General features: G+C 37.4%; 1 protein-coding gene across 9 annotated transcripts in view; it reads right to left on the bottom strand.

Moving 5' to 3' along the window:
- VEPH1 (ventricular zone expressed PH domain containing 1) overlaps positions 1-26,585 on the bottom strand; it is a 265,267-nt gene that overhangs the window by 208,743 nt on the left and 29,939 nt on the right. For all 9 annotated transcript variants that reach the window (XR_013414535.1, XM_015131877.3, XM_077994168.1 and 6 more), the window contains 2 exons: positions 23,019-23,234; positions 11,818-11,992 (listed from right to left, as the gene is read on the bottom strand). Coding sequence is in view for 8 of the 9 variants with exons in the window: in XM_015131877.3 (XP_014987363.2) it covers positions 11,818-11,992; positions 23,019-23,234 (391 nt within the window). In the remaining variant the exon portion in view is untranslated. The remainder of the gene's footprint in view (positions 1-11,817; positions 11,993-23,018; positions 23,235-26,585) is intronic.

Below are 26,585 nucleotides of genomic sequence, written 5' to 3' on the forward strand. Positions count from 1 at the left end.
TGGAGAAAAAATGAGCTGAATTTATCATAATTAACTAGACAGTATTTTCCAGGTTATTGCCAGCAAGTAAAAAAGGAATTTGGACTCTTGATGAGATAATGTTACATTTTTATTCCAAAGACTTTCTACTTAAGTTTCCAATCATTTGAAGTCATTCTGTGACTTGTGCCAGAGGACCACGTAAAAGACATATTGATGGTGAGGCATATTTCTTTATTATGATCACTAATTCAGAAATGCGGAAAAAGGGACATTACTACTTTTAGATTAAATAGCAATGGTGTTCATTGCATCATGGAATTTCAAATCAAAATTTTAAAAGGGCTTCCCTATAAACTCTCAGATAATCCATTGCAGTTATAGGGTCTTCAATAATATTTTCAGCTTTTTGAATGAAAGATATGCTAACTTGCGCTGCACTAAGCATTGGTTGTGCTTTTATTTATCAGTACTGAAAAGACATTACAGACCATTTTCATATGGCAAAGAACAAGTTTGGAGACTTATTCGGGAGCACTGGAAAACAACTTTCTTTTTTAAAAAGGTTCTGATGTTACAAAACATCACATTTTACTCCTGGAATGATTTAAGCAGAAAACAAATTCATTGCCCAAGTGATATGGTTTGGCTCTGTGTCCCCACCCAAATCTCATCTTGAATTGTACTCCCATAATTCCCACATGTTGTGGGAGCGACCCAGTGGGAGACACTTGACTCATGGGGGTGGTTACCCCCACACTATTCTCGTGGTAGTAAATAAGTCTCATGAGATTTGATGGTTTTATAAGGGGTTTCAGCTTTTACTACCTCCTCATACTCTCTTGCTGCCACCATGTAAGAAGTGCCTTTCACCTTCTGCCATGATTGTGAGGCCTCCCTAGCCATGTGGAACTGTGAGTCCAACGAATGTCTTTCTTTTGGAAATTGCCCAGTCTCAGGTACATCTTTATCAGCAGCATGAAAATGGACTAATACACCAAGTGACATCCTTATCTTATTTTTTAATTCAAGGGGAAACATTAATATTTCCCTAATAAGTGTAATTTTAGTTTAGTTGTTTAGTATTAATAGATACCTTTTATCAGAATAAAGATGTTCCCTTTTATTTCTTGTTTGCTGAGAGATTTTTAAAATTTTACTAAAGAAGAGACTTAGATTTGTTTTGTGTATTTAGGTCTTTATTCCATCTGCTATTAATTTATGCATGTTGTGATGTGGACAATTGTCTCAAAACCATTTATTGAATAGTCTGTCCTTCTCTACTGTCAATATTCCCCTAACATATATACAGTTTCCATATATGCATGGATTTGTTTCTTGCCTCTCTGTTCTATTCCATGAGTTATTTACCTATCTTACACTAGTGCTACACTGTCTTGATTATTATGATTTTATAATATATTGATATCTGGTAGGGAAATTACTGCCTCTTCCTCTCCCCCAACAATTCCCATCTTCTTCTCCTTCTGTGAAACTGTCTTGTCTATCTGTTTCATTTAATCTTGTAAATTTAAAAATCAGCTTGTCATCTTTCATGGAAACCTCTGTTGGTATTTTATCAAAATTTCACTAAATTTATTGAAAATTTACATCTTTGCCACATCAAACTCTCTCATCTGTGAACATGGTATATTTCTCCATTTTCTTATTTAATTGCTTTCAATACACTTTTATAATTTTATTCTCAAAAGCTACATTTTCCTGTAAGTATTATATATTTTTCTACTTTAATATTTTTAATTTTATATTTTCAATTTATTATGACCAGTATGGAAGAAAACAACTAATTTTCTCTAAATTGATCTCACTTCCAGCACTTTACTGAAACTTGTCTTATTTTGTCTTAAAACTGATTGGAGAAGACTTACTTTTTTTTTTTTTTTTTTTTTTTTAATTGAGACAGGGGCTTGTCCTGTCATCCAGGCTGGAGCACAGTGGCACAATTACACCTCGCTGCAGCCTCAACCTCCTGGGCTCAAGCTATTTTCCCACTCCAGCCTCCAGAGTAGTTGAGACTACAGGTGCACACCACCCAGCCCAGATAAATTCTTTGATTTTTAATAGGAACGAGGTCTTGCTATGTTCCCCAGGCTCTTGAACTCCTGAGCTCAAGCAATCCTCTCACCTTGGCCTCCCAAAGTTCTGGGATTGCAGGTGCAAGCCACCATACCCAGCCAGAATATTTAAATGTTCTATTATAGACAATTATCACATTTTTCTAGAGAAAATTATTGTTTTGACCCTTCCTTTCTGATTGTTATAACTTTCATATATTTTTCTTATCTAGGCTAGGGCTTCTAGTGCCACAGTAAATAGAAGTAGATAGATTAGTATCCTCATCTCATTCCTGACTTTAAATGAATGCTTCTACTGTTTCACTATATATAATGAAACATATATACATATATTTATAATAGTGCTCTATCATTATCTATGTATATATCTCCTCATAATCATGTTAAGAAATTTCTCCAAAATTACTATTTTTGAATTTTGTTTTCATGAACAAACAGGTACTGAATTTTATGAGTTACTTGTTACTAATCACATGATGTTTTTCCTCTTTAGTCTTTTGCAATGTGGAATTATATCGAATATTAAGCCATCCTGCATTCGTGGGAGAAACTCAGCTAGGTCATTATGCATTTATAAAGTGGGTTTAACAATAGTTTTTCCCTCATAAGATATTGATAGAGAATTACATAGGTTAAAAAGTCAGTACCTGGTATATAGTAAGCAGTCAGTAAATGTTAACTATTATTTACTTTAAGCACTGCTAGAGTCAATTTTGTTAAAATTTTTATTTATGATTTATGCATCTATGTTCATAATTAAGATGGGCCTGTATTTTTATTTCTCATACTGTCCTTGTCCGTGTTGATATCATGGTATTGATATCATGGCTATACTAGCCCTGTAGAATAAGGTGGAGAATGTTTTTCTGTTTCAGTTATCTGGGAAAGTTTAAAAGAGATTGTAATGATCTGTTCTTTGTATATTTGTTATAATTTTCCTGTAAAACTAATTGGTATGTTTTTTATTTTTAATTTTTTGCATGTGAGTCGATTTTAAAATACTGACACAATTGTCTTATTTGGTATAGAGATATTCAAGTTTTCTACGCCCTTAACTTTTAAGTATGAATTAAGATAACATTCCAATTATACCTTTAATCCTTCCTCCAAGAAGTAAGACCTTTTACAATTACCACTTACTGGGAGAATTCAGAGAATACAAAACAGACAAAATAACTCTGAACAATTTGAATAAAATAAATGTGTACTTAAATTTAACGTAAAAGTAAACATTACTTACATATAACCATTAATAACAAGAGGTAGCAACAATTGACTTAGAACAATTGAAATATTTGCCTTCAGGGATAAACACATAGGCCACTGGACAAAGTCTCTCACGATTCACTCATAAGCATAAAAGAGCATTTGGTTTGAAATCAGGCACAGGATGCAAATGGATGCATATAACACAATTGTTAAAAATATGATCAAGGAAATAATAGCAAACAAGTCTAACAGGCAAACACCCTGCCACAGCACAAGAGTCTCCTGGCCCCATCTGGTCAACTTTTTAATCAGTGTTTTAAAATGAAGACCAGAGTGGCTCTGCTCATAAAATTTACGAGATTTCAAATGTAAGTCAAGAGAAATCAAAGAGTGATTGTGTGATTGACAAAGAAGTGAATTTGATTTTAGGTTACCTTAAGGAAAATACAGTATCAATAGGGAGGATAAATCCATTTTAGTCCTCATAGGCAAGGAAACCAGAGCACATGCTGGGGAGGGCAGCCAAGCAGAGCAGGGGTCTGGGTACACCTTGCAAATGGATGCAGAAACAAATCATCATCTGCTGAGTGAGAAAACTGAGAGGGAAACTGAATGTTATGCCTAAGGAGGAAAAGAGGGAAGTGCAAAGGGAAGGCGTGGTGAGATATGAAAGTTGGAGCTAGTTTTTGAAAGTTTGTCATGTGAAAGAGGAACGAGGCTTTATTAGGCCCAAGAAAAGGGCCTTAGTCAAAAGTGGAAGGCCACAAGGGGAGAACTTCTAATTCAACAAAAGGAAGAAACATCTAGTACTCAGTTTTGTCCAGAGATAAAGTGGATTGTCACAGGAAACAGTGAGTGAGTTCCCTGGCAATAAAGGGATTCAAATATAGGAAGGCAAGTATGATTATCATCATCACTACCTTAGCTGATATTTATTGAAAGCTGACTATGTTTTGACATTATCGCATGTCATTGTCTCAACATCTATATGTACATATGAGGAAACAGAGGCTAAGAAAATAAAAATACAACCCAGTATTTGGTGGTGCTAAGATTACATCATGAAAGTAGACTTTACAGTGAAATGGTCAGGGTTTGAATATTGCTTTTAACTTCTCTAGGCTTCAGCTTGCTCACTTACAAAATGGCATGTGGACATTTGTATTCTTTCACTCCCCACTATTCATTCACCTACTGTTGGCAACAGTCCTGGGTTTCTTTTGGGGATCTACTCCTCCTCTACTCCCAATCTATGTGGCTTTGGTGCAGCCGACTCCCATTCCCTGCTTTGAGGGTGGCTCATGACCTAAGCCTGACCAATTGATGTACAGTATCCCCTGGAAATAATGATGGATTGGTTCAGAAATGTTCATGTGGCCTGTGTCAGATCAAAGAGAAAAAAAAGACTGGATGTGAACTTTCTTTTTCTTAATCGGTGTTCATGATGATGTGAGCTGGAAGATGCAGAGGCCTACACCAATCACGAAAGTAAAACCCATCCTGAGGAAGCAGGGCTGAGAATTGACCTTTGGGATACCATTGAACCCTGAATCAACCATCTGAGAAGTCTGGTATACTCATGGACTTTGCAGGTATGTGTGCCAAGGAGAGGTTGTTGTTGCTCCTCTTTCTCCTCCGCTTCCTTCTCCTTCTCTTCTTCCTCATCATCAAGTCATTTACATCTGTAGATTTCTGTTACCTAAAATACTACTAACTGGTAAAATGGCATAATAATAGGACTTCTTTAATGAGGTTCTTGTGGGTATTGAATGATATAATGGGTATAAATGGCTTAATACAATATCTGACATCAGAAATGCATGCAGCAAATTTTAGCCATTGTAGCTATTATTAGTGTTTTTGTAATTATTATCTTCATCATTGAATGGATGACCATTCAATATATTTTATAGAAGTAGAAATATGGGAAAATAAGCATTAGTGTACTGTAAGGCAAAGAAGACCTAAAGAGGAGAAAAACTATAAGTAATGAAAAAAGAAATCCCATGATGACTCCTCAGGCCGTTTGGTAGGGGATGTAAGACAAAGAATTGCAGAGCAGAAAACTTACTAATCAGAGACAGCAAGATCCCTTCTGCTTTGCAACTTAAAGTTTGACGGGCTTATGTGAGTGATAATGGAGTTTTATAGTCACATCAGTCTTAAAACTCCAAACCCTGAAAGAGGTAGCCCCAACCTTTCATAGGTCAAATTACCATTCATTTTATGATAATCTTCATAGTGCCAGATCAAATAAACCAAATTGTTTATTTCAAATGCTTGCAGTGAATTTAGAAAGTCTACTTCGTGTTTCAAAGATTTCGTTGTCATCGAAAAAGGATTTTTTAAAAACCCATAGATGAGCTAAGTTTTTGGCACCAATAAAGGGCTAATTCATTTTTTTTTTTCATAAATCTGTTACTTGCAAGTCTGACTATCATGGTTTTAAAATGTGTGGTGTGCATAAATGTTTTAAATTCCTATAAAATCTGTTTCAAAAATGTAGCCAAGGTGTTGAAAAAAAACATAATTGCTTTTCTGGGCTTTAAGCAAATTTAATATTACATATAAAGTGAAATTGGGGATTTAATCCTGTGGCCAAAAGAAATTGGAAATGAAAATACTGACTAGTATTATTAATGACAAATCTTTAGAGGGAAGCACAGGTTGAGTGATAAACTTCCACTATCATGCTGGAGTTCAGACATACCTAGCAGACCATTGGAGTGGCTGGTCAGAAGTCTTGGAATGGTACTAAGAACCCACCTTAGGAATGTCTGGTACAATGAACTTAAGTTAGGAACAAAACTTTAGTTCTTGGAAGGAAATAGGCATTTTGAGAATTAAAGTATTAATTTGTTGGTAACCACAACTCCTGGGTGAATAGTTGAGCCCGGGGAAGGAAAGACAGCTTTAGATAAAACAATAATCTATTTTATTTTAGTTTTTCAACTTTTAGAGTCAAGGAAACATGTGCAGGTTTCTTAAAGGCTATATTGCATGATGCTGAGGTTTGGGGTACAATTGAACCCATCACACAGTTAGTGAGCACAGTACCCAATAAGTAGTTTTTCTATCCTTGCTCCCCACTTCCTAGCCCTCTTTCAGTACCCCAGTGTCTATCATTCCCATCTTTATGTCCACATGTACCCAATGATTAGTTCCCACTTATAAGTGAGAACATGTGGTGTCTGGTTTCTGCATTAATTCGCTTAGGATAAAGGCCTCTAGCTGCATCTATGTTGCTGCAAAGGACATGATTTTGTTCTTATTTATGGTAGCATAGTATTCCTTGGTGTATATGTACCACATTTTCTTCATCTAATCCACTGTTGATGGGCACCTAGGTTAATTCCATGTCTTTGCTATTGTAAATAGTGTTGCAATGAAGATATGAGTGCATGTGTCTTTTTGGTAGAAGGATTTATTTTCCTTTGGGTATATATACCCAGTAGTGGAATTGCTGGGTCAAATAATAGTTCTATTTTAACTTCTTTGAGAAATCGCCAAACTGCCTTTCACAGTGGCTGAACTAATGGGCACTCCCACAAATAGTGCATAAGCATTCTCTTTTCTCCGCAGCCTTGCCAACATCTATTGTTTTTTGAATTTTTAATAATAGCCATTCAGACTGGTATGAGATGGTATCTCACTGTGATTTTGATTTGCATTTCTCTGATGATTAGTGATATGGAGCATGTTTTCCTATATTTGTTGGCTGCTTTTATGTCTTCTTTTGAGAAGTGTCTGTTCAGGTCCTTTGCCCCCTTTTTTTCCTTTAAGTTCAGGGGTACGTGCGCAGTTTTTTTTATATAGGTAAACTTATGTTATGGCGGTTTGTTGTACAGATTATTTTGTTACCTAGGTATTAAGCCCAGTACCCATTAGTTACTTTTCTTGATCCTCTCCCTCCTCTCACCCTTCACCCTCCAATAGGCCCCAGTATCTTTTGTTCCTCTCTATGTGTCCAGGTATTGTCATAATTTAGCTCCCACTTGTAAGTGACAACATCTGGTATTTGGTTTCCTGTTCCTGTGTTAGCTTGCTAAGGATAATGGCCTCTGGCTCCATCCACATTCCTGCAAAGGACATAATCTTGTTCTTTTTTATGACTGCATAGTTTTCCATGGTGTATAGGTATCACATTTTCTTTAGCCAGTCTATGATTGATGGTCATTTTAGGTTGATTCTATGTCTTTGCTAATGTGAATAGTGCTGCAATGAACATATGTGTGCACGTGTCCTTATGATGGAACAATTTATATTTCTTTGGGTATATACCCAGTAATGGGATTGCTGAATTGAATAGTAGTTCTGTTTTTAGGTTTTTGAGGACCAACCACCACTAACAGTGTATAAGCATTCCTTTTTCTCCACAACCTTGCCAACATCTGTTATTTTTTAATAATACACTGGTGTGAGATGGTCTCTCATTGTGGTTTTGATTTGCATTTCTCTAATGATCAGTAATGTTGAGTTTTTTCATGACTGTTGACTGCACGTATGTCTTCTTTCGAAATATGTCTTTTCATGTCCTTTGCCCACTTTGTAATTTTTTTTCTTGTAAATTTCTTTAAGTTTCTTATAGATGTTGGATATTAGACCTTTGTCAGATGCATACTTTGCAAATATTTCCTTTCATCCTCTAGATTATTTGTTCACTCTATTGATAGTTTCTTTTGCTGTGCAGAAGCTCTTTAATTTAATTAGACCCTATTTGTCAATTTTTGCTTTTGTTGCAGTTGCTTTTGTTGCAATTGCTTTTGGTATCTTCTTCATGAGATTTTTGCGCATTCCTATGTCCAGAATGGTGTTGCCTAGGTTGTCTTCCAGCGTTTTTGTAGTTTTGGGTTTTAAATTTAAGTATTTAATCCATCTTAAGTTAATTTTTGTATGTGGTATAAGGAAGGGGTCAAGTTTTAATCTTCTGCATATGACTAGGCAGTTATCCCAGCACCATTTATTGAATAGGTAGTCCTTTCCTCATTGCTTGCTTTGTCAGCTTTTTCAGAGATTAGATAGTTGTAGGTGTGTAGCCTTATTTCTGGGTTCTCTATTCTGTTCTATTGGTCTGTGTGTGTGTGTTTGTACCCGTACCATGCTGTTTTGCTTACTGTATACCTATTTGAAGTCAGTTTGAAGTCAGATAGTGTGATGCCTCCAGGTTTGTTCTTTTTGCTTAGGATTGCCTTGGCTATTCAGGCTCTTTTTTGATTTCATATGAGTTTTAAAATATTTTTTCTAGTTCTGTGATGAATGTCATTAGTAGTTTAATAGGAATAGTATCAAATCTATAAATTGCTTTGGGCAGCATGGCCATTCTAATGATATTGTTTCTTCCTATCCATGAGTATAGAATATTTTTCCATTTGTTTCTGTCATCTCTGACTTCTTTGAGGAGAGTTTTGTAGTTCTCCTTATAGAGATCTTTCACCTCCCTGGTTAGCTGGATTCCTAGGTATTTTATCTGTGTGTGTGTGTGGCACTTGTAAATGGGATTGCATTACTGATTTGGCTCTCAGCGTGGCTACTGGTGGTGTGTGGGAGTGCTAGTGATTTTTGTACATTGATTTTTGTATCCTGAGACTTTGCTACGGTTGTTTATCAGCTTAAGGAGCTTTTGAGCTGAAACTATGGCATTTTCTAGATATAGGATCATATCATCTGCAAATAGGGATAGTTTGACTTCCTCTCTTCCTATTTGGATGTGCTATATTTCTTTCTCTTTCATGATTGCTCTGGCCAGGACTTCCAATTCTATGATGAATAGGAGTGGTGAGAGAGGGCTTCCTTGTTTTGTGTCAGTTTTCAGTGGTAATGTTTCCAGCTTTTGCCCATTGAGTATGATGTTGCCTGTGGGTTTGCCATTGATGGCTCTTACTATTTTGAGGTATCTTTCTTCAATACCTAGATTATTGGGAGTTCTTAACATAGAGGGATGTTGAATTTTATCAAAAGCCTTATCTGCATCTATTGGTTTTTGTCTTTAGTTCTGTTTATGTGATGAATCACATTTATTGATTTGCATATGTTCAACCAACCTTGCATCCCAGGGATAAAGCCTACTTGATCATGGTCGATAAGCTTTTTGATGTGCTGCTGGATTTGTTTTGCCAGTATTTTATTGAGAATTTTTGCATCAATGTTCAAGGATATTGGCTTCAAGTTTTCTTTTTATGTTGTGCCTCTACCAGATTTTGCTATCAGGATGATGCTGGCCTTATAGAATGTGTTAGGGAGGATTCTTTCTCCCTCAATTTTGGTACCAGCTCTTCTTTGTACATCTGGTAGAATTCAACTGTGAATCTGTCTGGTCCTGGGCTTATTGTGATTGGTAGGCTATTTATTACTGATTCAATTTCAGAGCTCATTATTGGTCTGTTCAGGGACTCAATTTCTTATTGGTTAGCTCTTAAGGGTGTATGTGCCCAGGAATTTACTAATTTCCTCTAGATTTTCTAGTTTATGTGTATAGAGGTGTTCATAATATCTTCTGATGGTTGTTTGTATTTCTGTGGGGTCAATAGTAATATCCCTTTGTTGTTTCTGGTTATGTTTATTTGGAGCTTCTCTATTACCTTCTTTATTAGTCTAGCTAGCAGTCTAGCTAGCTCCTGGATTCATTGATCTTTTACATTTTTTGTGTGTCTTAATCTCCTCCAGTTCAGCTCTGATTTTGGTTATTTCTTGTCTTCTGCTAGCTTTGGAGTTGGTTTCCTCTTGGTTCTCTTGGTTCTCTTAGTTACACTGCTAGGTTGTTAAATTGAGATCTTTCTAACTTTTTGATTCGCACTTTTTAATGGGGTTATTTGTTTCTTGCTTGTTGAATTGCTTAAGTTCCGTATAGATTCTGGATATTAGACCTTTCTCAGATGCATAGTTTGCAAAAATTTTCTCCCATTCTGTAGGTTGTCTGTTTACTCTGTTAATAATAATTTATTCTGCTGTCTAGAAGCTCTCTAGTTCAATTAGGTCCCACTTGTCAATTTTTGTTTTTGTCATAATTGCTTTTAAGGACTTAGCCGTAAATTTATTGCCAAGGCTGTTGTCAAGAAGGGTATTTCCTAGGTTTTCCTTGAGGACTTTTATAGTTTCCTTGAGGACTTGCATTGAAGTCTTTAATCCATTTTGAGTTAATTTTTGTATATGGTGATAGTTGTCCAGTTTTATTCCTCTGCATATAGATAGCCAGTTATCCTAGCACCATTTGTTGAATAGGGAGTCCTTCCCTCATTGATTATTTTTGTTGAATTTGTCAAAGATCAGATGGCTCTAGGTGTGCAGCTTTATTTCTGGGTTCTCTATTCTGTTCTACTGAAAAACCATCTATTTTACTGCAAACATGGCAACTCACTTTGGCACTGCTCTGGGGCCTCTCTACCAAGGTGCAACACTAAGGAGAAAGGCTAGTTAGTGTTTTTTCTCATCCTGCCACTGGCTGCCACATTGAATTACTGGGCTAAGGACTTAGTAGTTCCTGAAGCTTCAGGTGGTTCAGCACAAAGGCTGCCATCACTGGCAGGGTAGCATGGAGTTCCCAGGAGTGGAGTCCATTCCTGGGACCTGCATGGCAGTGGTCTTAGGGTCTGCTGGGCTCACATGGTGGAAGAGGACAGCACCCCACCATGCTATGCCAGAAAGCATGGACAGAATATCAGTATGGGCTTGGGGATTGGTCTGGATACCTTGGGAAGACAGCACACATAGGACACCCTTGGGGACCCTAAGAATTATTTGGACTGTGAGCACTTTACAGAGGGTTGATGATCAACCTTATCATGTGGTGGGTTAATGGTGGTAAACTGTGGGCTGAGATACTCATGGACCTCATGTATCTTTATTAATGAGAACTGGGGACATTTGGATGCACATCAATTAATATCATATATTGTTCTCTGACTCCAAATTCAAAAACATGTTTTTTGATTGATCTGACACCAAAGAAAATAAAAGAAGACAAGGAGAATATTTTGCATGAACTAATTTGAGCTTCTCATTCATTCAAATGTTGTAACAATTAACAGAGGTGTACTACTTGGCTTTTTATGCTAGCATTTATGCTTGTTATCATTCCCAAATCAAGTTCACATTTAAGAAGTCATTACACATTTTCTGATGTATTTTATCTAAAAAAAGACATTTCTTGCTTTGGAAACCAAATGAAGACAGGTTTTTCATATCCCACTGAGTGACAAGTTCCACTCAGTACACAGAGATAAGATCTCCACAGTTGGTAGTTGAACAGGTGACCAGAAGCATGGAAAATGCAGTTCTTCAAACTGAGAAACACAGATTTGGAAGAAAGCTTACAATTCTTTTACTGAGTCTAAGTAATTCATCTGCCTTGGGAAGGGACACAGACAGCCAGATTAAGTAACCTTTTGCATGTTCACAAGTCGACTAGCAGCAAAACAGAGAAATTAACTTGCTTCTAATACTCTAGGTCTTGCTTCCCACAAACTACAAATGTTTCATGAAAATACTTTTAAATGTCTCCTAAAACATGTCCCCAAGCTCAACTTTTGCACCATACCTTGGAGTATGCTCTTTACTATAACTTCCGTGTGATCAGCCAGGAGATCTGCCTTGGTAATTGCAGCCAGAGACAGGTAGTTAGACATATTCCTGCATAGATCCTTGTTGCCTCTGTGGAGGAATTTCACTGCAATGGGGATGGCTAATGCCATCACTGGGGGTCGGTTGTAATTCTGAGGAAATATAAGAAAGCCACAAATAATAAGTGACTCATTATTCATTTATTCATTCATTCACTCATTCAAAAAATATTTATTGGATGAAGCTCCCAGAGTACAGCTGTGAAAACACAGGCCTTGCCCTGTTTATATTGTATTTGGGAATTCTGGGAACTCTTGGTTTTGTTTAAGAGACCTAAAGACAAACAGGCAGTTAACAGCATAAACTGATGACAGCCGAGATGGGCAAAAGGCAGGGTGCTAAGACAGCAGAGAAGGAGCACTCAATTCAGTTTTGGGGAATGTCAAGAAAGACTTCCTGGAGGAGGTAATGTCTTAGTTGGGACCTCATGGATGAATAAAAGATGGCTGGAGCCGGGCGCGGTGGCTCAAGCCTGTAATCCCAGCACTTTGGGAGGCCGAGACCGGCGGATCACGAGGTCAGGAGATCCAGACCATCCTGGCTAACCCAGTGAAACCCCGTCTCTACTAAAAAATACAAAAAACTAGCCGGGCGAGGCGGCGGGCGCCTGTAGTCCCAGCTACTCGGGAGGCTGAGGCAGAAGAATGGCGTGAACCCGGGAGGCGGAGCTTGAGATCCGGCCACTGCACTCCAGCCTGGGCGACAGACCGAGACTCCTTCTCAAAAAAAAAAAAAAAAAAAAAAAAAAGATGGCTGGGTGCTGGCAAGGCAGGGAGTAGACAGAAAGAAGGAAGAGTAGGTGGGCAGAGACCGAGGTGAGGGAGTACCTGATGGCATTGGGGAGTTGTAAATAGCTCAGGATGGCTGGAATGTGGTATGTGTGAGGAAATGGGAGTAGGAGGTGAGGGGAGAGACGGGGTAGGTAAACAGGGGCATGATTATGAAAGGCCCAGCATACCAGGCTAAGAAATTTGGAATTGATCTTTAGGGTAATCAGGGGCCACTGATGACAGGAATCACTTGTCAGATTTACACTTGAGAAAAAAACCTAAGGAATGTTGAACAAGTTGATTTTTGACTATATCTATCTTAAAAATTAAAGTTTCAGCTAATTAGATTCAGAGGAAAAAAAATGAACGTATGATTAAAACCTAAAGGTATTCTGGATCCTAAAATAATTCTCTTCTTGATTTACTTTGTGACTGAATATAAATATCCTTACATATAAAGTAGTCCTATTAGCATTTAGTTACCAAATTAAGGAATAATATTTAGAAAATACAAATTGTTTTCTTTTTTTTTTTTCTATCACATAACATTTTGGTCAACGAATTGTTTTCTTAAAAATGAATGGTACATATTCACTGCCCCTGGCCATCAACCCCACCTCTCAGACTAACTATAGAAAAAAAAACTGTGTGGTGCACAGTGTGTTTGGGAGAAATAGTCCTGGACTCCTACTCTTGCATTATTTGATGAGAGACAATGTTCTGTGTTGCTTAACCCACTGTTATATTTAGATCTTTGTTCTGTAACTGAGCTTGTATCCTGATTAATACAATGCAAAGCCAGGACCACTTTCATTCTTTAACTTTCCCTGTGGCTTAAAGAGAAAATTATATTCTTAGAATGAAATGTAGAATTCTGCCTTTATACATTCAAATCCTACAATAAGGACAAAAGAAAGGACATGAGATAAAAGTTGTCATTGATACATACAACTCCTGAGCAATAGAAATGGGGCAGTTGGGTCAATGAGATATTTACATAGGGGAAAAACATATCTCCACCCCTGTATCTGCCATAACTAAAATCAATTTCAGATAGATTGCAGATCTAAAGGTGAAAAACAAAACAAGACAGAGAAGACAACCCAGGAGAACATCTTGATGGCCTCAGAGTAGACAAATACTTCCTTAAACTAACTCAAAAATTAACAATAAAAAAGTCATAAAGTGGATAAAATCAAGAACTTCTAGTCATTAAGAGATACAATTTATAAAGTAAAAAGATAATCCAAAGAATGAAAGAAGATATCTATAATATGTTCTGGGTACTAGTAAACCTTTGGATAAATGTGTGTGTGTGTGTGTGTGTGTGTGTGTGTGTGTGTGTGTGTGTGTATAATATTATATATAATATGTTATAAATATAAAAGTATTATTTTTTATATATATAATATATATATACACACACACACTCTTCCAATCCACAAGAAAAAGAAGACAGGCAATCAAATAGAAAAATAAGCAGGACTTAAACAGACACTTTATAAAATAAAGCCCCAAAACATGAAAATGTGCTCAATTTCATTAATTTTTAATTTTGGTCTGGGTTCTGATTACAGGGTTGTATTTGGAGAGAATTCATCAAGATATTATATGACCTCTTTTCATATCACAAAAGCACAGTTATGTAATTTCAGATTTTAGCTATTCTTTTAAATAGATTCAAAAGTTAGTATGAATACAGGATTGCATATTGTACACATGCATTATATAAACAACTCTTGTCTTAGGGTTCTACGAAGGACAATGACACACAGTTGTGGAGTCAATGCAGCCAAGAGTATAATAATGGTGGTGACAATGTCAGGAAGATGACTTGTCTATTCACACTGAGTATGGGAATCAGGTAAAATAAATATTATGGGATACGTGAGGCACTCAAATGTATGTTCCTTAAAGAGCTAATGAGTTTTGGGAGTGATAACATTCATATCTTGATATCCAGTCCAAAAATTTTCCTGAAGTCACAGAAAATATCATTCTATGATTTTTCTCCGATCTCCATATCATCAGCCTTTTACACTCCTGCCCAATATACATTTATCTTTCTTCTGGAGACTCTACCCTAATTCTTCTCTGTGAAACTGTCCAGGTGCTTCTAATGAAGGTATCTCTACCTTTGTCTTAAAGATGATCAAGTGACTCAGACACTGACCAATGAAAGAATCACATTTCCCTGGTTCAAGGATGGACAAGTTACCAAATTATAATTAAGGAGCCATGAAATGGCTCTGTGAAAGAGATTCTCTCTCCTGCTGTATTTAAAGTATTGAGAAGGGAGGATCAAAAGTAGTTGCCATCATCTTGTGACCTCAGTAGGAGACAAACTGTATGAGACTCAAGGAAACATGGTTCTATCTGAGAGACCAGATCCTGATAATACCATTTAAGCCCAATGCCTTCGGCTGTGCCTGAGGCCAGTTATATTCCTAAAGTTTTTTAAATGAGCCAATTAAATCTCTTGCACTTAAGCGTTTCTGCCTCCCCAGTCACTAGAAACAAAAATGGAACTGATAAATCTTTAATCCATTCCTGCAGTTCCATCCATTTTCCAGACTCAGGGGTCAATCTGACCACTGGGCAGAGAAAACAGGTATTCCACAACCTAACCTGATACCCCACTAAGTCAGTTGTGTTGAAAACTCTGATGCTATTCTTTGGCGATAAATCATGTGTCTATGTAGCAGTTCCTCTCAGTAGGCCTCTGTCCTACCCATCCTAGAGTTCTTAACATCATGGAAGTTATCAGAACCATAGCCCATAGCCAGTGTCCTCTGATGACTTTCCTGAATGCCTCTGTTTAGATTGTCTTCCCTCCCAGTGAATTTAATTGGGCCTGATCTGACTGATACGACGAGCTTTGAGACCTCTCTGAGAGGCTGGCTGCTCCCTTCCTCAGGGGTTAGTCCTCAGCTTTAGAAGTCAGGGCATGTGCTTGGTTGGAACACAAAAAATTGTTTGGATCCACTAAGGCTAACTCACACCAAAGGATTTCCAAAAGGCTGGTACATAACCAGGCATGCCAGTGTACTCAACACCAGTGAGAGGCTTTCATAGGTCAGACCTAGGGTATCCCTTTCACATTTGCAGGATACCTAGGAGACAGATTAGAAACTAGAATGTTCACTCATGGACACAAAATGAGATCAGAGCAGAGAGAGATCCTGAGGGATATTTCATGTAGACCATGGTGAAACCTGATTAAAAGAAGACTCCTGCCCCGTAACTGAATCCCTTTCTCTGGTCATTGGAAGTTTCCTTTCATCAGATTCATTATTTTTCCTAGTGGTGCTGGACAAACATGCCAAAATAATGACACAACATTGAGCATCCTCTTTTTGTTAACATACTGATCAAACATCTGGTGTTTAGAAAACCTAATTGATTTGGTCATTTTTTCTCAATTATATTCTGTCCCTGCTCCCTTGACTTACATCCAAAAAAGTTACTTATTAGAGCACTGGGTATTCCTCAAACATCTCAGTCTCACCTATGCAATTTCTTGGGTTGCTCCTATAGGCAGCCAATCTCTTCCTTGCATGTAGGTTTTTGCTAGTTCAACTTTTAGATGACACATCCTTGTCCCTATCATCCTTGTCCCAGCTTTGAGGGTTGAACACAATGACACAATTATTCTCAAAACTTTCCAACCAAGAACTCCACGCCTAAGTTTATTTTATCTACTCTGGGTCTTTCACCAAGAACAACTTGCAGATAGAGAGACACACATCTTCCATCAGAGGAATGCGTCTTCAAGCACGTGTACTTGTAACTTGCTGAGACACCAAAATTGTCAATTTTTTTTTGAGTGCATTAACTGGGAAGTGTTCCTTACTTTCTGTGAACACAGACAGAAATAGTGAAAGATCCATGGAAATCAGTATTCCCAGTAACTGATGTTACGTAAACCTTGGGGTGAGTTAGCACTCACCAGTAATAATGAAAAACAGGCGATCTCAACCAATTTGATCATATTATTTTTTACAATTCTAGACGTTCTAGAGAAAATTAGTGGCCAGCCATTCAAATCTCTGAAGTGGTTCCAAGTAAAGTATATAAAATCCCCCCAAAATATGTCTTTTTTTTTAAAATTAACACACTCATTTTTTTTTCCTAGCACGGCATCTGGATATCTTTCATATGACAAAAAAGTGAAACAAGCAAAGAGCAAATAGTTCATACAAACACCAAGAAACTGCTGCAAAAGGCTCTGAATCACTAGACAGTGTCTAGACAGTTTCTGGTGCATCAAGAAGCCCTGGGCAAAGGGCTGGGGGGCTAAGATGAGCCTGGACAAACAAGTGTCCCATGGACCTAACAGGTACCAAACAACATCCAGTGGCTGAGCTTCACTTTCAAGGGCAGCAAAAGGAGTTGGTAATGCAGGAGATCTCAAACCCATGAAATTATTTCATCTCTAGAATTATTTGGGTCACAGAAATGCTAATGGCATGCATGCAGAGAAAGCTCTATGATTACAGTTTTACAAACAAATGACTTTAACAGCAGCTGATAATGCCAGAGCCTATGACAGACCTTGCTTCTCAGTGCAGATGTGAGCATGTTGGATGAATATCATCTTACAGTTTGGTGCTGAGGGAACAAATTCAGTGAAGTGCAGCATAGAAATAGACTTTCCTGTGGGGACAATTATATCTAGCTGTAGAGGTTAAACAAGAGAGCTTTGTTCTATGGTGCCAAGAATTATATTTCTAAACTAGATTAGCACCAATTTGAACTTTGATGGAAATTGTCCCTTTGAAAATGCACTTTGGGAATGTTTCCCAGTGTTTTAAAATTGAGGAGAATAAAGCTAAGTAGGAAAGATATCTATCTGAGGCAATAGCAACTAAAAAGCTCTTTGGCTCTTAGGCCTTGAATTCAAGTAAGAACCATAACAATTGATTAAGCTCAAGAAATATTAAACCTCATTTGTTAAAATAGGGTTCCTTGATTATTCATCAAGCATTATCAATCAAAGCTAAACCAATTTTGGATTTACATATAAAATGGTTCATTCTTCCCAGCATAGCTATATGTAAAATCTAATTGGCACACAAGCCTAAGTTTTCCCAGCATATTTTCTGGGAGGTAACAGGGAGCAGATCTCAGGAACCTGGGAGTGTACATCCCAGTCTCCTCCCATTTCATGCCACTATCTGGGCATTAGGTACTGAAGCCTACTCTGGAGAGAAATGTAGCTGATATGAAAGCCAGAGGGTAGCCATGTCTCCTAAGCCCCTTCACTCAACCATTCAGCAAATATTATTTGAGCACCTACTATATGCCAGGCACTATTCTATGTGCTGGGATTACTTCAGTGAATAAAAGAGCTTATAATTTGGGGAAAGGAGAGACAGGATATTTAAAAAGTGGCTATAACACACAATTAAATCAATAGTTTGTTAGAAATCATCGAGTGTTATTTTAGTCACCCAAATAATGATAGTGTTAGTCTCCTAGATAGTGATAATGATGATGATACCAACTCCCTATGATCTAAATATTTTGTCTATTATTTAAAGTTTATTAATTTACTCTTCACAGCAAACTCATGAGGCAGCTGCTCTTAATATCGGCATTTTACATATGAGGCAATTAAGGCCCAGAAAGATTAATTTTCCCAAGACCACACTAGGTACAGAGTGGAGCTGGGATTGCCTCCTGAATAAACTGCTAGATTGGCATAACCAGTCCCACCTCTAAGAGTTGTGAAGGAAATGCCCTCCACTGTCTGAGGCACTTCACATGCAACACCAGCAAGAGCAGAGTTTAAACCTTCATATTGCATTGACTGGGGAAGAAGAACTGAGAAGACTGTGTGGCATCAAGGAGAAGGAACAGCGGGTCCTTCTATAAAGAGGGAAAAGTAGACACTTTCTGATTTTCCAGCAGCAGATCTGGAGATTATTTCTATTACCCCTCTTACCCTGCTTTGGTTATTTCCCTCTTCATGTAGTCATCAACAGTGGTAGCAGAGATGCAGGGAAGATGAAATGTGGAGCTGATTAAATACATGGCAATGGCTCTGCTAAGTGATTTGGCTGGGGAAGAGGCTGTGACTGCAGTAGAGTGAGGATAAAGCCAGGCATTGGCTGCCAGGCTTCATGATGGTTGACCTGTCAATTCTCTAGAATTTCATTCTAGAACAGCAGCTATGTCAATCATTATAATGTCCTGAGGGTACATTTTAATTTTAATCAAGTTTGTCAAGTTTGTTTTTATCCTTTAATGTAATACACATTGTATGGGTATATTGTTTTTCCGGATTTTTCTAGGAGCAAAAAAAAGTGGGGGTGGGGATGGCCAACTCCATATAGATATCTGGTCAGAGGGTTACAGGAAGCTGTTAACTCTAGGTAAGCTGTGCTTTGAATTAGGTACTTCCATATAGTGGCTAGAGCACAGATAGAGATTGCTTTTGTAATAAAAGATCCTCTTCACGTGTACCTGCCACCACCAATGAGAAGTACTAAACTCCAATAGTTTGATGTCTTGAATGGAACCAGCTGGATGCTCGTTTTCATTGCCATGCAAGTCTGGATTAATTTGCTAGCTACAAACCACTATTTCTATTGAGTACTTACTATGTAGCAATTGTACTATGTAAACACTGTATATGCAGTATCATTTTTAACCTTCATAACAGTCCCGAGCAGGAGGTATTGTTATCCCAACTTTAGAGATGGCAGAACAGAAATTGAGAGAGAGAAAATACCTTGCTAATCTCTCCTCTTAGTAAGACCAAGATCCAAATGACATGGAAGCCTCAAGCTCTAAAGCTCTTTGCTATTCTATTCTTAGAGTCTCCTCAGGGAGTCAGAATTTCTGACTGGGAGATGACATGGAAGGTGATCTGATTCAATTCTCTACTTTATACATAAGTTGAGAGACTTGTCTAAGGACACAGGATGTGTAGAAACATATGGCCCAAAGCCAAAAAACAAATTCACAAGTGCGCGCCCCATATATGTAGTGATTTTGTATTGAGGAAAGAGTAGAAGGTGAGTTCTGGAATTTTGAAAGTTATTTTAAGGTAAATGTGGCAAGTTCACAAATTTGGGGACCAAGAAAAGAAGTCTAATTACCAACTAAAAGAGGAAAAGGAATGGTCACCTGAAGTAGGTTTGAGGGTAGACCGACAAGAGGAAATCTGGGGGACAAAAAGAAAAGTGTGTGTGTGTGTATGTACACATTTAGCTTAAAATGACAGTGAAGTGGCCAGAAAAAAAGAAATCAAATGAAATGGCCAAGGGTTCAGGAAGAAGAAATGACTGGGCCTCTGCCTGATCAGATAGTAAGACCCTGAGTTGCTTATCTGGGGAGATGGGATGGGTGGAGAGGGAATCACTCATTTTTTGTTGTTTGTTTTCCTTCCATTTTGTGTAAAGCTAAAAATGCTGAGTGTCTAACTTTTGAAAGTTGGTCTATTGTTTCATTTTACTGAAAAAAAAAAATAGAAGAAAAGGAGTCATTTGGATTTCCACACATTCCCCACAGGAACCTAAATTACAAGTAATACCAAAATCATCCTTTCAGTGTTTACTGCAAGCCAAAAACTTCCCTTTAAAATCTGATGAGAGCTAAATATAAATGCTATGACCACAGCTTTGCCTTTGGTTCCTGGGGCTGCCTTTCTGGGACCCCTGGGGTGGGCAGGACAAGACGCTGAACTTTGCTGAAAGCAAGTTTGCCTTTAGGCCTTCATGCTTTCCATTTTAGTGGCTTCTGCCTCCTTCTGAGGGCCTACCATGAACACCCCATCCCTACACTGGCCCTACATGCTAGACTTACCCACTTCTCTGCCTGACTTGTCCCTCTTAACCAAAGAGCCTACTAGTCTTCAGTCTTTTTCTCTTTTGCTTCCCAAAATATCAGCTCTTGACCTCAGAACCCTGCTCTCAACAATCTTACAAACCCATTTACACTAAGTTTTGTTCATCAGTGAGTTGAGCATTTCAATTTCTCAAAAGCATTTAATTCCCTACACCATATCCCATCCCCTTTAAGTAGGAGACATAATGCTTTACGCAGAATAAAACATCCCATCTAACATAAATGTTAGAATCATGGGCATTTTGGAAAGGTAGCATGCTTACAATTCTCTGATCTTGGTCTTATTTCACAAATCTGTACTTTTGCACAAGCTGTTTTCCTATGTAGACTGTCTTCTCACTCTAATTAGCCTATCTAATGAAATTCCTGCTAACTGCTCATAAGCCTTCCTAACACGATCTCTACCCAGAAAACTTTCTCTGATTATTCTAAAACTGTGTTAACACAGGAGCCACTGACCATGGGATGCTCTTGAGCATCTGAAGTGTGACTAGTCCATTTAGTGAGGCACTAAAATGCACATCAGATATGTAAGAATTGTGTAAAAAAATGATGAATCACAAGGTCAGGAGTTCAAGGCCAGCCTGGCCAATATGGTGAAACCCCTTCTCTACTAAAAATATACAAAAATTAGCCAGGCATGGTGGCAGGCACCTGTAGTCCCAGCTACTCGGGAGGCTGAGGCAGGAGAATCGCCTGAATCTGGGAGGCGGAGGTTGCAGTGAGCTGAGATCATCACGCCACTGCACTCCAGCCTGGGCGACACAGTGAGACTCCATCTCAAAATAATAATAATAATAATAAAATAAATAAATAAATTTTTAAAATTGTTATATTGATTGCATGTTGAAATGACACTATTTTGGATACAATGGATTGAGGAAATATATTATCAAAATCAATTTCATCTTTATTTTTACTTAAGTGGCTACTATAATTTTTTCTTTTTAATTTTTTAATTGAGACAAAATATACACATATAATTTACCACCTTTAAAATTTTTACGTGCACAGTTCAGTGGCAATAAATATATTTGTATTCTTTTTCTCCCTCTTCACCACTGTTCCCCCACTTACCCTGGGACAAAAACATTTAAAATTACATCTTTGGCTTCTGTTTGGCTTGTATTAGATTTCTATTGGATAGTGCTGCCCTAAAGACCAGTGGTTTTGAACCTGCAGGGGGAGAGGGATAGGATGGCTAAATTGTCTGGATGTCTGTTATAGTGCATATTGGAGTGAAATAAACTATGTTTCTGATATATATCAATAATATACCCAGATAATCAATGAAGAGCAAACGTATTTGGGTCTTTGGTGTTCTATCAAGGACTATTCATCTTTTGTTAATTTTGCTGCAATCCTCATTTTCTCCCCACCTACCCTTAACCCTGGGGATGAAGGAGACACAGTGTGGGTCTTTTGTTCAGTTGATCAATTCCTAGACTGAGCAGACGAGGTATAATATGATCCAGTTAATCATTAACAACTGTGGGAAAAAAAGGAAGAAGAATAAAGGACGCTTATATCAGCTGCCACATGCACTGCTAAGCATTTTAACATAACCAGAATTTCCTGACCTGTGCTCAGTGGAACACAAGTTCTGAGGGATTTTCACAGTGTTGTGTTGGGAGTGGGGAGGAGAAAGGAGATTCCATGGTGAAATCAGACTGGAAAATGCTGGCCTAAACAAAGTTAACCAGCTTTCTTTATTGCAGTACTTTGCAGAAACTTTAATGTGCCTTGAAACATTGTGATCGCTCAAAAGGGAAAACACGAATTGTTTCCCAGCTTATTTGATCATAAAATTCTTTCTTGAGAAACACCTATCATCATGTCTGGTTGGTAAATTTGTCATAGACAATGTCGTTTAACATGCACTTCACAAGGAGGACCCTGTGGCTTAAGAATTTAAGTGACTTGCCCAACATTGCAGTGTTACACAACTCATTACTGGCTGAGCCAAAACTCCAAATTCACATTTACACCATAGGAAAGAATTAACTGTGGTCAGAACAGGCAAATACCATCAAGAAAAATTCTCAACACGCATAGAAATATGTCTGAAATGACTTAGTTGCTTTCCCTGCTACACCCCGAGCTCACTGCCCCTCAGTTCATTTTCTGCTTCTACTGTGTTCTCCCTGGATGAAAGAGATCTCTCCTCTTCTGAATTTTTTAGTACTCTTCCTGTGGGTCTTGGCACATATTGCTTTATTCTTAATTTTGTATATGTATACTCTCCAAACAGATTAGAGGCTTGCAGTGGTATCACTTGAATTCCCTACTGTGTGTCTTGCATGTAGCAGGAACTCTATAGAACTTTCTCAGTTTATTAATTACCAGCCCTCCCAGCTTAGCTATTGATGGCTTGTGGTGTCTTTTTACAGTATCTAAATGCTACAAAAACATTAGCTCTTGGTTCAGAGATATCATGGGTTCACCTAGGCTGCCAACTGTGTATCAAATAGCCTGATGTTGAACACTGACATACCTGTAAAATGCAACTCATGATATCAGATGCAATTTTTGCATGAGGAGTGTCTTCATCTTTCCCGAAGGGTCTCAGGTTATGTTCCAAGCAGGAGTCCCAGAGCCCCACAAGGGCCTTTGCATGCTTTTCAATAGATTCAGTCTCTCTGATGGCTGTTGTGATTCTTGTGATACAGATTTCAACTACTGCCTGGTCATTGTTATTGGTTTGGTAATCCTGTTTGGAAAGAAAATCTTCATATTAAATAATACTCTAGAAAGTTATCCTTCAAAGGACAAAATACTAACTCAGTCATTTAGAAAATGGGCGCACCAGGCTGTGTGCCAAGGGGTGAGGGTGTTAAGCCTAATACAGTAAAGGCTTTCTTCCTTGGAGATCCTAATCTTGTGGAAGAGGCAGATACTCAAACATGCTAAAATGGAGCAGGTTCTACTATCACCCTTAGACAGGGATCCCTGAGAATCCACAGGCGCTTAACTATTCATTTGCAAGTGGGTTTAATCTTTAGACTATTTCGGTTTCTAAGTCCATTACAGGGCAGGGGTTACTTTTTACTCTGACATTTCAGCAACTTTTGTGAAATGTTTCAAATTACCCTTCAATTTCCCCTCATTAGTTTTCTCCCTCTTTCTGGACATAATGGAACACATCATTTCATCTCTCCCTTTTCAACTCAGATAACTACAAAACCCATTTTAGCTTTCCCCAACCAGGTTTTCCTCCATTCCCCTGTTTTAATTCTCCCTCAAATACCTGATCATCTTTACTGAGAAATAATGTTTTTTGGACCCCCAAAACATCTAAATGTTAAAAACAGGCCCATTGCATTAATTTGGAAAATTGGTCTGACTGTGAACTTCACATGGTGGACTCACAAAACTGAAAACATAATAAAGCAGGAAAGTATTTAGAACCTGACATCATCATGTGAGATTAGAGATGGGAAACGACGGGGTTTTTCGGCCTACACCAAACTCCAATTGTAACAATTTTCTGTTGCTGTTGCTATAACTAATAGGGCAGTAAACATCTTGTGCATGAAGCTCTCTCTACATTGCAAATTATTTATATACTAGAGCCTCCAGAAGTGAAAATTTCTGAGACAAAGGACAGGAACATTTTTAAGGCTCAAATTAGGTATGCTGAACTATGTTCCAGAAAGGTTTTACGAATTTGAACTCCCTCTAGCTGGGTAATAGCATGATCTTATTGTACACTTACAAGAACAGAGTATTTATAATATTTCTAATTTGTTAGTGAGAAACAGTATCTTATTGCTATTTTGCTTAGGAATTTCTTTGCCCAAAAGTGAGGTTGAATGCTTCTGTGTTTATGGGCTGTTTGTATTTTCTCCTTTGGGAACTAACCATTGTACCTTATGTATATTTTTCTTTAGGTGACCTCATTTTTTTTTTTTAACCTTCTTTGGTACAATATATTTTTCTATTAAGGATAATAAGTGAACATTTGACATTTGGCTGCAAATATATCTCCATGTTTCATCATCATCATTATTATTATTATTATTATTATTATTATTTTGCTGCTATTCAACGACATCCTAAGATGTTAAGTAATTAAATTTGTCAATTTGGGGGGCCTCATTGTTTTTCCTTTTCTAAATCGGACACTTAAGTTGTTTACATTGTTTTTGAAAGGTAATACATAAACATGGTACAAAAATTCAAAAGCTGCAAAGAAAGGGTTTACAGTGAAAAGTTAATCTCCCTGTCAGTCCTGTTCCTCATCCATCCCAGTCCCCTTCCTCAGTGGGAGCCAGGCTCAGCAAATCCTTATGTTTTCACAGAGGCATTCTAAGCACATGCAGATATCATCCACACATTCTCCTTTCTTTCTGTGTGATTCCTGTAACAGATTTTTGTTTAACTTCAAGTTTTCCTTATTCAAAAGTTGAATAAAAATCATCTCTACTTTTTTCCAGATTAAAAATAACTTTACAAAACACTCAACATTTATTACTCTAGAAATTCATCTTTTAACCATTTGTTAGCTCTTAAATCTATCTGGTATTTATGGAAATAAGTAGACATGTACATTTTCTTCTAAATAGCTAACTTAATCTTCCCGCTACCATTTAGTGAATAATTCATTTCCTGGTAATTGTTTTAAATATATCAGATTCTATTTCAGGGCTGTCTTTTCTGTCTGTCATTTCTCAATTATTTTACAATGCTAATTTTGCAACTTTCTCTATATAAGCTTCAGAAATTTTTTTAAACTTTTATTTTAAGTTCAGGGGTACATGTGCAAGTTTGCTATTTCGGTAAACTCACGTCATGGGAGTTTGTTTTACAAGTTATTTTGTCACCCAAGTATTATGCCTAGTACTCATTAATTATTTTTTCTGATTCTCTCCTTCCTCCCACCATCCATCCTCTGATAGGCCCCAGTGTGTGTTGCTCCCCTCTATGGGTCCATGTGTTCTTATCATTTAGCTCCCACTTAAAGTGACAACATGCAGTATTTGTTTTTCTGTTCCTGCATTAATTTGCTAAGGATAATAGACTCCGACTCCATGTTCCTACGAAGAACATGATCTTGTTCTTTTTTATGGTTGTGTAATATTCCATGCTGTATATATACCACATTTTCTTTATCCAGTGTACCATTGATGAGCATTTAGGTTGACTCTATGTCTTTGCTATTGAGCTTCGCAAATTTTTAACTGTGTTTCCTAGTGTATTTTGTCTTTTTGTTGTTGTTGTTAACAAAATATTTTTTTCTCATTAGAACTTTTAATTAGTTTTTGCTGATTAAATGAACCTATTGGGTTTTTTTGTTTTCTTTCATTTTGTTTTTTAGATGGAGTCTCACTCTGTCACCCAGGCTGGAGCGCAGTGGTGCAATCTCGGCTCACTGCAACCTCTGCCTCCGCGATTCAAGCAATTCTCCTGCCTCAGCCTCCCAAGTAGCTGGGATTACAGGAGTGTGCCACCATGCCCGGCTAATTTTTTGTATTTTCAGTAGAGACGGGGTTTCACCACATTAGTCAGGATGGTCTCGATCCCTTGACCTCGTGATCTGCCCACCTCAGCTTCCCAAAGTGCTGGGATTACAGGCTTGAGCCACCATGTCCTGCTTTTTGTATTTATTTTGTAACTTGCTGTTTAGCTTAACTATACTTAATTATGATAAATTTTCAATTCATCATATTAGGTTTTCTAGAAAGATTTTTGTGTTTTATGCAGCCTTTCTGAGATCTATATATTTTATATATCCCGCGACTTATTATGTTGGCTAGAATATTCTATGCTAGTTCACATAAAAGTAATTAGAACAAGAATGCTAGCTTAGTTCCTAGTTTTGGTTCTTGATTTTTGGCATAAAATTTTATGGTCAAAACCAAAAAAAAAAAAATACAGTAAATGTTTTAAATCATATAGAATGCATCACTTTCCATTTTCAAAGTTTATATATTTGATTTAATTTCCCTAGTAAGCATTATGCTGGCTTTTTGGGTGAAAGATTTTATAACATTATAATTTACAATATTAAAGAGGTATCAATCTATTGCTATTTTATTGAGTTTATTTTTAAGTAAAGAAA

The sequence above is a fragment of the Macaca mulatta genome, chromosome 2 (assembly GCF_049350105.2).
Source record: "Macaca mulatta isolate MMU2019108-1 chromosome 2, T2T-MMU8v2.0, whole genome shotgun sequence".
Classification (NCBI taxonomy): domain Eukaryota; kingdom Metazoa; phylum Chordata; class Mammalia; order Primates; family Cercopithecidae; genus Macaca; species Macaca mulatta.